This window comes from Amborella trichopoda, chromosome 10 (assembly GCF_054954075.1).
Source record: "Amborella trichopoda isolate Santa Cruz 75 chromosome 10, AtrichopodaSantaCruz75HAP2 v2.0, whole genome shotgun sequence".
Classification (NCBI taxonomy): Eukaryota; Viridiplantae; Streptophyta; class Magnoliopsida; order Amborellales; family Amborellaceae; genus Amborella; species Amborella trichopoda.
Genome location: NC_142345.1, coordinates 38,479,085 through 38,490,995, shown reverse-complemented (window position 1 = coordinate 38,490,995; position 11,911 = coordinate 38,479,085). Strand labels below are relative to the sequence as shown.

Below are 11,911 nucleotides of genomic sequence, written 5' to 3'. Positions count from 1 at the left end.
ATATGGTTCAACAGGAAAGGGGTCCCCTATCCATCCTAGTACTGGAACCTACCACCCTGGCCACTTAGCCTTGAGCCCATTTTGACCACCGTCTTTTTAAGAAGAGAAAATTACCCAAAAAAAAAAAAAAACTTTCTAAGCATTATTCCTCCTGGGATATTTTTGTTATTATACTATTAGCCTCGACATTATTTTTCTTTGCAATTACCCCTGAATTAAAAAAGTTATTATTGTTTGGACAAAAACTACTACTAGTTTAACCAATGTTTCGAAAACATGAGGTCCACAATCTATAAGACAAGCACACCTCATAAAAATGTAATGGAGCGGCATAAGTTGAATATAGAGCTAGTTTAACGCAAACATAATGTTGAATCAACTCTATACAAGATGTTTTGGTCCGGCACAAAAAAGCGTCAGAACTGGCACAAGTTGAATTTAGTGCGCGGCTCAGTACAAGTTGTGATGGTTGTGCCAAACCGGAGAGTGGGAAATGTGGTAAAAAGCAGAGGGCGTTTTGGCCTTAAATAAATAAACTTTTGTGCTTAAAAAGGTTGCAAAAAAATAGCATTAGGGTTGTCATGGTGATATAAAAAGTGTTGGGAGGCGTGCTAAAAATCGAGGAAACCTATACTTTTGCCTAAAAATAACCGGCCATCTCTATCCATATGTAAGCGTGAGAATCTAAACTTGGGTATTTACCTTATTTACAAATAACGCATGCCCAAAGTTCGTAAGATAAACAAATACCTAAAGGTCCCTAGTCTTTGTTCTAAATGGCCAAAATATCCCAATTCAATGTTTTCGGTTAATTGGTTATACCACCCATTGATTTTCAAATAATGACAAATGTGCCGCAACTATTTTTTTCCTTTACCGACGACAATGGTCTCAAGTATGAACTACAACTTTAAGTCAGAGAAACTATGCAATTAGCAACTACATGAAACACAATATGGAGTATGTATATATGTATATACAATTACTTACAATCATACGATGTGAATTTTTTTTTTTTTTTTAACTTTGAGTTTGGTCAATGAAATAAAAGCAACCACCCAATTTCACATTTAATAGTCAAGATTAATTGTGACCACCCAAAAGTAAATGGTCTCATTATATACTTCATCTCTCTCTCTCTCTATATATATATATATATATATATATATATTGAATGTATATAGTAAAAGCTCCATATTGAATTTCTAAAGCTAATTTAAGATGATTTTGTTCTTTCCATTTAGAGCTTTCGCCATTCGAGTATTGCATTGGGCTCAAAATTAGCTTTCATCCCAATTATAATCTTGCCACAAAAAACAACATATTGCATGAATGAGCTCGATACTGCGTGCCGCTTTTTGTGGCTTTTTTTTTACTATAGAATGTTCCGAAAATTAATTCTTGCGCAGAGAACTAACAAATGGAATATAATCATGTGTTTATATGTGGTAATGTATGTTTCGAAATTCCGTTTTGCTCAAAATAGCACTTTATTCTAAATAAATTATAACTCAAATGCATACATAATAAGACATGTTTTTACAATCAGAATATGGTTAGTCTTGTTAAAACATGGCCAAAATTTTCAACCAAGAACATGGGAGCAAAAAACATTCTCCTATAGGTTCCTTATGGTATTTCAAAACAAGTCAGGGTATTACAATCATTTTAAGAGCACATTATTAAAGTGAGGGCCCAAATTTTTTTTGGTAACTAGTTAGGAGCAGTTATTATTAATTGCCCACATTAGAATGCCCTTTTGACTTGAGGGCATGTTTTTCTCTATTCTTTGAAAGAGACAAGGATATCCTATAAATAGACAGAGATTTGCTTCTTTGAATGAGACAAGGATATCCTATAAATAGACAAAGATTTGCTTATAAATTGTAGTGGCTGACCCATAATCATATACATCAAAGTAAGTTTTGTGTATTTTTTTTAGTTTTAATCTGAGACAGTCCACTGGTCCATCTTGTGATTGTGAGGTTTAGAGATAAAGACAGTTTTTTAGTCGAGAAAAAGATGACTAAAGAGAAGGTTGGTGTTTCTAGTGAGGAGAAAGGAAGCCATTCTTCTTGGTTCAAGGAAGTGGAAGCTGATGGAAATAAAACTACCTCTCAATGTGTCTCTTCAATCATTCCAGGATGGTTCTCTGAAATCAACTCTATGTGGCCTGGTTAGTTATCTTATCTCTCTCTGTAGAATTTAAGTTGAACTAGTTTTTTCAATGAGTGGGTTGTGCACTTTTGTTCAGAAGCAGAACATGTTACTAACCGTCTTTTGATGTGTTGGGTTCTGCTCTTTTTTTAAGTTGCTGCTAACTTTAACCGTTTTTCAAAACTTCGGTTGTGCTATTTTGTTCTGAAATAGTCTTTGTTGCTCATTTCAATTGTTTTTCACCGTGTTGTTTGTGCTCTTTTTGTGCAAACTGGGTGTTTTGGCTCTTGATGTTTCATTTCTTAGGGTTTTGACTAATGGAGCTTTCCATTTGTTTCTTCGTTCTGTTAATCTTTTGTAGTTTGACCTTTTTTAGTGGTCTCTATGAGGGTTTTGGGGGTTTAAACCATATGAGTTTCTGTATTTTTTTGCTTCAAAATATGAAACCTTTAAAATTGTTCCAATGTATTTTTCTTCACTCCTTACTAATTTTTTTTCACAAATACATTTTCTCTTATGGTGGTAGCGTGGTTTTCTAAATACCATTTTGTAAATTGAAGAAACTGTATTTGATCTGCAATGTTATTGTTTTCTTTGCTTTTTCTATTTCTATTATGTAGTTATGTAAATATGAGTTGTATGGAGTTTTGATTTCTTTGCTTTTCGTATTTCTATGATGTAGTTATGTAAATATGAGTTGTATGGAGTTTTGATTTCTTTGCTTTTCGTATTTCTATTATGTAGTTATGTAAATATGAGTTGTATGAAGTTTTGTCTATTTTTAGCTTCAATCATGTCTTTGCTTTTTTAAACTGATTTAGATGTAAGTTGTGCGGGTAATTTTTTTTTTTCCAGTGATCCTATATTTCCCTTTTGAGGGCCATAACTTGCAAACATTGTGTTTATTTACTATGGTTTTTATTTGTTTCCCTTCACCATGGTAAACAATGCATGGTTTTTTTTTTTTGGTAGAACAGAGGGGAAGGGGTCCCCCACCCTTGATAGGAATGGAGCTTAAGACGTCGTGACATGGTGTCCATCACCTTAACCACCTATGCATCGAGTTCATTTCTAACAACGCATGGCTTTGTTATGTAGTAATTGAGGTTTTCTGGCTTTTGTTCCTGTCTCTTTAAGTTGCGATATAGTGTTTTTGTTTCAAAAACATATTTTTTCATCCCTAGTCATGTGCACTTTTATCAATTTATGAGCGATAAAATTTGTATGTTCTACATAAATCTTGAAAACTTGTTCCATTGCATCTCTTTACTCATGAGTAGTAGTTGTTGAGCTTAGCAGAAGAAACAAAATAGTGCTTACTTTTTTATTATTCATTTAAGGGAATTAGGATATCTACAATTGGAAAACTGGGCCATAATACCTGATTTTATTATTTGTAGGAGAGGCACATTCTTTGAAGATAGAGCAAATCATATTTCAGGGCAAGTCCCTTTACCAAGATATCATGGTATTCCAGGTATGTTATGCTTCAATGATAATTCATTGTGTAGCGAACTTTGTTTTGATTGTCTAATAATTTTTCATTGACAGTATAAATTATTTATGCTTCCTATTTCTTTTAGTCGTCTACATATGGCAAGGTTCTTGTGTTGGATGGGGTGATTCAATGTACCGAAAGGGACGAATTTGCATACCAAGAAATGATCACTCACCTCCCTCTGTGTTCAATCCCCAACCCAAAGAAGGTATTTTCTTTCTATGTTGCAATGCCATTTTCTTATTCATCTGAGCAGTTCACAGTCTTTTTCAACAGAACTACTGAAATTTATGAAGCATCCTTATAAATTCCTTATCAAAATTTTAATGAATTTTCCAATCTCCGTGCTGGTTTCTTAAGCCATGTTGAATGGGTTTCTCTATTCAGGTGTTGGTCATTGGGGGAGGTGATGGTGGGGTTCTTCGAGAAGTGTCTCGCCATGCTTCTGTAGAGCAGATTGACATCTGTGAAATTGACGCCATGGTTGTTGATGTAAGACTGGTGACCCAACTCATCAAGTTCTATTCATATTATTTATCTGAAAAAAAAGGTTATTTTCCTAACATTGGAGGGATCTGACACTTTGTATTTATCCAGGTTTCCAAGCAATTTTTTCCTGATATGGCTGTAGGCTACGAGGATCCCCGTGTTACACTCCACATTGGTGATGGTAATATTTAATCTTTTCAACAAAATGAAGAAAACTATTCTTCTTTCTGAAACAATTTTTGTTAATTTTTTGAGGAAATAATATAATTGGTATTGTTCCATCTTTTCCTTATGTTGGTCACTGGTGTTTTTTTATGTCACAATTATCGTAGCGTTTTGTCAATTAATTGGGGTTGCTATATGAATCTTGGTCCGATATTCTTTTCTATTAAAGGTCATATCCTCAGTGAGGTCATAAGTCTCTATATCTTTTTAGACTACTTCCAACCATATTCTTTAAGTTTGTCCCTTGCCATTTTTCTTATCTACGTTTTTTTATCTGTATATGCCAAATGGCGGTCTATGTACTTTGTACTCTTATATGACCCTAAGTAGTAAAACATTGGCATTGATGATAATGAAGATATATATAGAACATGTTTTTGACATCCAAACAAGAAGTCTCCAAAAGGGAAATAAAGTACTCACATATCCAAGTTCACATGTGCGAGCGGGCACACACTTGGAGAGAGAGAGAGAGAGTAGCGCACTAAATAAATCTAATTTTACCTGATGGTTCATTGAAGGTTCTTATGGGTGTGTCTTCTCTATAGGAATTGCCTTTCTCAAAGCTGTTCCTCCAGGAACTTATGATGCGATTATCGTGGATTCTTCTGATCCTATCGGTGCAGTTTTCTCCTTAACCATCCATCATATTTTTTTCTATCCATTACTCTTGGGTTTCTCATACATTTTGAACAGGCCCAGCCCAAGAGCTATTTGAGAAGCCATTTTTCGAGTTGGTTGCTAACGCCCTCCAACCTGGTGGAGTGGTTTGCACCCAGGCTGAAAGCATATGGCTGCATATGCATATTATTGAAGATATTGTTAATGTATGCCGGCAAGTATTCAAAGGCTCTGTAAGCTACGCATGGACTACAGTACCCACTTACCCAAGGTAGGTTTCTTAGATTAATAGTTAGTCCAATTAATCCAGTTTTTTCGGTCTTCTCTCTCTCTCTCTCTCGATATATGCATAAGAGCAGAGTCCTTTAAGCGTTTTTATCCTATGATTTCCATAGTGGGATGATTGGTTTCATGCTCTGCTCAACTGAGGGCCCGGTAGTTGATTTCAAGAATCCAGTGAATGCCATTGATGTCAATGATGAAGCTCACAGTGTTACAAAACGCCCCTTGAAATTTTACAACTCAGAGGTGAGGTACTTTTGCTGGCGAATAACTTAAGGAGTTATCCAATTGTTTCAAACAATTATGTAAAGCTGCCTTAAGGAAAAAGAATTCATCTCTCTTTCTCTATCTTGAACTTATTTGACCTTGTTTTGTACGTAACAGATTCATTCAGCTGCATTTTGCTTGCCATCTTTCACGAAAAGGGTAATCACCAACAAATCTGAGGTTAACAACACCAACTAAACCGTAGAATTTGGAGCTACCAGAATAAAGCAAGGCAGTTTTTTTTATCGGCCTTGTGCTTGCGCTTGCGCTTGCGCTTGGGACTAGTAGTAGCTGAGGAAAATTGGTCTCTACATTTTTAGCATACTTGAATAAGTTGTTCCATTTGGAATAATAATAAATAATATTTTGTGCTAATAAGTGCCTTGCCATTTTGAAATGTCTGTACTTTGTTTTTTGTGCAATTTTTTTTGTGGTGATTCTGGAATGTTTCTATTCCCCCCCCCCTTTCTTCCTAACGAACACCTGCAGGGAGACACACACAAGAGAAATAACAATAACAACAACAACCGCAAGGACCAAGGCAAAATTGGCTTTACAGCCACCAACAGGTTAGCCTATCCTTTTTGTTTCTCTGTCTCCCTTTGAGGGATTGGAATATTTTATGAAAGAAAGAAAGAAATCATCTCTCTCCCTCTCTCTCTCAACCATATTTTATGAAAGAAAGAAAGAAATCATCTCTCTCCCTCTCTCTCTCAACCAGAGAGAGAGAGAGCTGTAATTAAGTACACACTTTAGCACCCAACCTTGGGAATTCATTGGAACGTAGCCTTTCCATCGACACATTCTCAACATGCAGAAGAATGTCTAAGGGTGAATCTCTACGAAAAGACCATTTATATTTTGTACGTGGAGGTCATAATTATTCATATTCATTAGATATCAAATTCGATGGCAAGGAAAGAGTTATGCACTCCGATAAATCTTGTTTTGGAACTTTGTGCGTATTCAATGATACTCTTACAACTACCCATTTTGAAATTTAAGGGACAAGATTGATTGTGACCACAAAGATAAATGGTCTTTTTTGTAGACATTCCCTTAAAATAGTGTCACCAAAATCGTCATTGCTTTCTTGGTTCAATAATTGGGCAGCATTGAAGCACTTTTGGTGAACACATGCACATTATACTTGGTAAACATCGCTTCACAAAGGATTGACTTATGAACCATCAATTGTAGGAAAACCGTTTTATCATTTGAATTACTATCCAAGAAATTACAAAATTTCAATGGGAAACTTATCTTAATACATCTATTCCAACTCATGATGATATGTATTTTGTTGGTTTTATTAAATAAATAAAAAGAAAATAATCTCTAATATAGTTTTATTTTAGTAAAAAAAAAAAAATCCCAACTTTTCAAAACCTTGTCAACACCATTTCTCACAAATTTCAGTTTTTTTTTATCAAAATGACATTTACGGTAGCCTTTTTACTGTGATACATTTTAAGCGTTATGGTAATTAAAACACCGTAAAAAATTCAAAGAGTATTATCGTAATTTAAATACGGTAATAGTTTGAATTATTATTACGGTGTGTGGGAAAGCCTTTACGGTATTCTTATTATCGTAATACTTTCCGGATCTATTCCGAACCCCTATTGGTTGAAAAGCTTCAAACCAAAGCTAATATCAGGGTTACCCCTTTTCTCCGTAGTCTTATTCGGAGCTGTATTTAAAAAAAAAATCATGTTCCCATGAGAGCACGATGTGGATCTACTCCCTCTTTCAAAAACACCTATTAAGAATGTTTCGTTCTAAAATTTTAAGAACTATATGAAAATTGCTAAGTTATTTTTGAAAGAATTGAATTGTAAGTTCTGTGACACTTAAATCTAGCTCTTTGAAAATTGGATAGTTTCTATTCAATCTTGAAGTGTTAGGTTTTTCTAATATACAAAGAATTTACTTGGAAAATTTGTTTTACTGAAATTATTCTATAAGTAGTAGAGATTATATTCTAAATATTTGATATTTGAAAATACAGTTAGCATAGATTTTTGTCGGGGGAGTAAATAGATTGTAGACTCTCGAGAGAGTAGAAAATCGTTTGTGTTCTTTTAATGAGGCGTGGGCAATATTATGGTAATAAAATTACCGTACTACTACTTTAAGGTATTACTGTATTTTAATTATCGTAATACTCATTCAACTTATTACGGTATTTAAATTACCGTAATACTACTTTAAGGTATTACGGTATTTTAATTACTGTAATACTCCTTCAACTTATTATGGTATTTAAATTACCGTAATGTTCGTTACGGTAATAAAGATTACTGTGAAGGTTATTTTGATCCAAAAACGCCAAAAATTGTGAGAAAGGGTGTAGGTGAGGTTTTGAAAAATTGAAGTTTTTTTTTCGATTATAGTAAAATATAGATATATTAGCGATAATTTCCCTAAATGAAATGGGTAAAGTGTTCAAAGCTGCATTTTGGTAAATTTCTCATTTGCAATTAACATGTAATAATTTCATTTGCAGTCTTTTTTTCTTATTAGATGGGTCATGACTACGTTTTGCAACATGAAGTTCTAAAATTTTCTTTTGAATTATGGGCTTATTACAGCTGCCCAATTTCACATCTTATGGTCAAGATTAATAGTGACCTCCACACTTTTCCATTTTTAAAAGAATATTATAGTTACTTTATAATTAAAATGCTTCTTATCAAAATTAACGTTCAAATGACCACCATCTCATCTTCAAAACAATAACATTAAATTGGCATAAAATTATGTGATGGGCTCTAATGTAAAAAGAAATCATGACATAATCCATGTTGAATCTTACGGCCCATTGCAACACAAAAACCTAAGTTTGATTCGTAATGCTGACTTCCCCCTAAAAAAAAAAAAAAAAAGAAATTAGGTTTTTTGAACGACCCTATCTCTATTCACAAATGCCACAATAAGTGTCATTTTTAAGAAAGGGTGAGGTTTGTATAAGGTCTCAACCTTAAACAATCACGGTAAAGTGCACCTCACAATCTTATTAAAGGATATATTTTCGGTACCGAAACTCTCATCATGATTTAAGAATCTATTTTTGACCTTTATTATCAAATTGAAAGCTCCAAAAATGGTGCAGATCTAGCAAATCCATAAACACTTGAAAAACTTAAAAATTGACAGGCCAGATAATGTATTACAAGATGTACTATTTCGAAGACTTAAAATTCATTTTTTCTTTCATATATATATATATATATATATATTGAGAACAAGATGATCAATTGAAATATTTTCTAGTGACGAAACAATATTTTTCGATGAGTTTTTAAGGTGCACCGTACTTCTACACTTTATATAAACTTTTTCCTGTAAGAAATGAGAAGACTTTGTGTAATGATAAAACTCAAATAGAATGGGAAGGACCCTCGAGTAAAGATTACCAAAACAGACTAACTACACTAAGATATAACTATTAAAAACCATACATGCCTTCGATTGGATGTGAGTAAATATCTTGTATTCATGAGAGAATAGGTCAAGATACATATTTGGCTATATCCAACGATTCTTCCTAGGTTTTACAGACCATCATAAATGGAAAATATCATGTCCTTTGTACGGGTGTTCGCAAAGTTGGCTAGTCAAACTCAAAACTGGTCGGTCAAATTAGAACGAGACATTGGCCGATCCAGTTTAGGTGGTCATTTTATTTTAAAAAAATTTAATATATATGGAACCTTGAAAAAAAATTAAAATTCAATTACGAAATACATTTGTCATCATTGGATTAGCTCAGATTCAATTTGGGCCGTCGGGTTTATACTATTCCATTAGCCCATGGGCTGACATGAGCTTTTATATATATATATATATATATATAGCAAAAGCTGGGGTAGTGGTGGGGTAGGCCCACTAGCCTACAGCTATATATAAGCCCAACGGGTCAGATTGAATCTAGGCCAATCTAATAATCACGATTGCTCATATTTTAATTTTAATTTTATTTTATAAATCTAAATCATTTGAAATTTTGAGCGTGTATTCTTTAATAATATTATAATTTAATAAAAATATAAAAAAATAATTTGCAAAAACTATATTGACCAAAATACCACCGAAACTTTTCAATGGTATTTTGGTTAATTTATATTTTATAAATCATTTTTTTAATATTTTTATTAGATGCGCCTTATTGAGAAAAATAAATGCTTGGAATTTCATGTAGTTTGGACTTGTAGAAAAAATATTAAAATTAAAATATAAAATGAGGCTATGATTGTCAAATCGGCCTAGATTCAATCTGGGCTATTGTGCTCATATGTAGTTGTAGGCTAGTAGGCCTATGCCGACTTTTTCCTCTCTCTCTCTCTCTCTTTATATATATATATATATATATATATATATATATATATATATATATGTATATAATCCCCCCAAAAAAAAGGCACTTGTTTGTAATATATTTTTGAATGTGTTTTATTATTTTGACAAATATTGGAAAGTGTTTTGGCCATGAATATTTTATTTTTACATTTTTTTTCTTTTCTGAAATATTTTTAGAATACCCCTAAGCACATATAAATTTTTTAAAATCCATTTTTTTCACTACTTTTCAACTTCATTTGGATGTTTATTGTTTAATTATCCTTTAGATATGCTTTTCGCATTTTTTGGATTTATTTATTTATTTTAAGAAAGAAAACATAACAATTTGGGACCGGTCGGAGGCTGCCCGATTAAGCAGGGTGAATGGGCCGGTTTACCCGCTACTTGGACCCGGGCCTTGGCCGTTTTATGAGTCATGTTCAATTTGTCAAACACTGCTTTGTTGTGTATAAACAACAGTATTGGGTACTCATATCCAACATCTAGTTCTACTTATCCATAGATATTAGAACAATGGGAATAAGTTGCCTTCCATTTTTGGCCACTCTTTTTCTTCTTTTTTTTTTTTTCTTTATTTATTTATTTATTTAGTATTATGGTTTTTTCCCAACATTGTCCATTTTACAACTTTCCAAAGTTGGAATACCCCAAATAGTGTGGGATGTGAAAATACTAAACTTCCACCACGGTTTAAGGTGTAGCCCGTGATACAAAAATCGGTGGGCTGACTTTGGATCGGGTTGTAGCAAATATGGAGGGAAAATGAGCTTTCCTACTATTTTTCTCAAAAGTTGGCTAGGGGTGGCAATGGGCCGGTGGTGTGGTCCAGACCTAAGACATTAGGCCGGCCTGGTTTTGCCCAACCAAGCTTAATAAGGCCAGGGTCGCTTTGGCCCAGTCTAGGCTAGGCCAGTCCTCTGGGGACTGGGCCAAGATAGGCCCAAGGTTAGCCCGGCTTGTTGCCAACCTACTCTGAGCAATTAGGGCCCATGCAACTGTCTCAAATCACTTAAATCTAAGCACTCAAATAGAATCACTATCGGTTTTCTACTTTGCGTAGTCCTACACTCCTACTCATCTATTATATGCGAACATTGCCATATAACATTCTGATTATTATTTTTCTATTGTTTACTTTACGCTTCGTTGATTCCACCTGTGGAAAGTGAAAAGAAAAGGGCCATGGTGTATGTGTATTGTGTAAAAATTAATATCATTCAGCAAATCATAGGGGGAGGCGAACGCTGTTTTAAAAATTGGGAATGGTGAAGGTTCCCTTTTTAACGGCAATGTTAAGTTCAATTATTTGAATGAGGCCCCTTTCAAAAATCTATTCAAAGATGGATTTAAGATTAGGTTGTTTTAAATCATTTTTGAATAAGTGTATAGTCTCTATAGTTAGCAAGTCGGGACTATCAATAAATTGGCTTACAATAGAATTAGGAAAAAATTATTTTTATTTAAAAAAAATCGGATAAAAAAAATGGATTAGCAAAAATACTTTATGTAAAGATATCGCCAATGTATCGGATAAAGCTCAAAAAATCGGATAAGTTAAAATGTTGGAAATTTTGAAATTCTAAAAAATAAAAATTATGTCAAAGCCATCAACAACTAATCCATCCATAAAAACTTCACTAGACTAATATTATTAAGTCAATTAATTTAGAATATATAAGTCTACACACATTAGGGGTTCATGCTCTTTATAAAAAATAAAAATAATAAGTTCATGATAAATACACTATATGAATTTCTTCATTAAATGTTTTAACAAACATCACACCTACTTAGTACATACCAAAAAAAAAAATACAACATATAAATTTTCACATTAAATACTTCAAAAAATATCATACCTACTTAAATACATACAAAAAAAAAATAGAGCATATAAACTTTCACATTAAATACTTTAACAAATATCAAACCTACTTGAATACAAATCACCTACGATTTTTTTTATCACTAAAAATCACACCTACTTAACGAATTTTTCACTTTTTT

At 33.2% G+C, this 11,911-nt stretch overlaps 1 protein-coding gene across 2 annotated transcripts; it reads left to right on the top strand.

Annotated features, from left to right (window-relative positions):
* The first annotated feature begins 1,910 nt into the window (after positions 1-1,910).
* LOC18434105 (spermidine synthase 1) lies at positions 1,911-5,914 on the top strand. Of its 2 annotated transcripts, none has more exons than XM_011625035.3 (9): positions 1,911-2,176; positions 3,558-3,634; positions 3,741-3,863; positions 4,043-4,147; positions 4,253-4,325; positions 4,918-4,989; positions 5,066-5,261; positions 5,386-5,518; positions 5,657-5,914. In XM_011625035.3, the coding sequence occupies exons 1-9, from the start codon at positions 2,023-2,025 to the stop codon at positions 5,735-5,737; spliced, it is 1,014 nt and encodes a 337-aa protein (XP_011623337.1). In that variant the 5' UTR covers positions 1,911-2,022; the 3' UTR covers positions 5,738-5,914. The 2 variants fall into 2 exon arrangements, with proteins under 2 accessions (XP_011623337.1, XP_088705527.1); XM_088849401.1 differs by having other exon boundaries at positions 5,386-5,523.
* The last annotated feature ends 5,997 nt before the right edge of the window (positions 5,915-11,911 follow it).

Bases quoted from the DNA above. Each gene is read 5' to 3' on its own strand.
- LOC18434105 (XM_011625035.3), top strand. From the start codon at position 2,023: ATGACTAAAGAGAAGGTTGGTGTTTCTAGTGAGGAGAAAGGAAGCCAT. The intron at 2,177-3,557 runs GTTAGTTATCTT...TATTATTTGTAG, and splicing joins AATCAACTCTATGTGGCCTG to GAGAGGCACATTCTTTGAAG. The intron at 3,864-4,042 runs GTATTTTCTTTC...TTCTCTATTCAG, and splicing joins CAATCCCCAACCCAAAGAAG to GTGTTGGTCATTGGGGGAGG.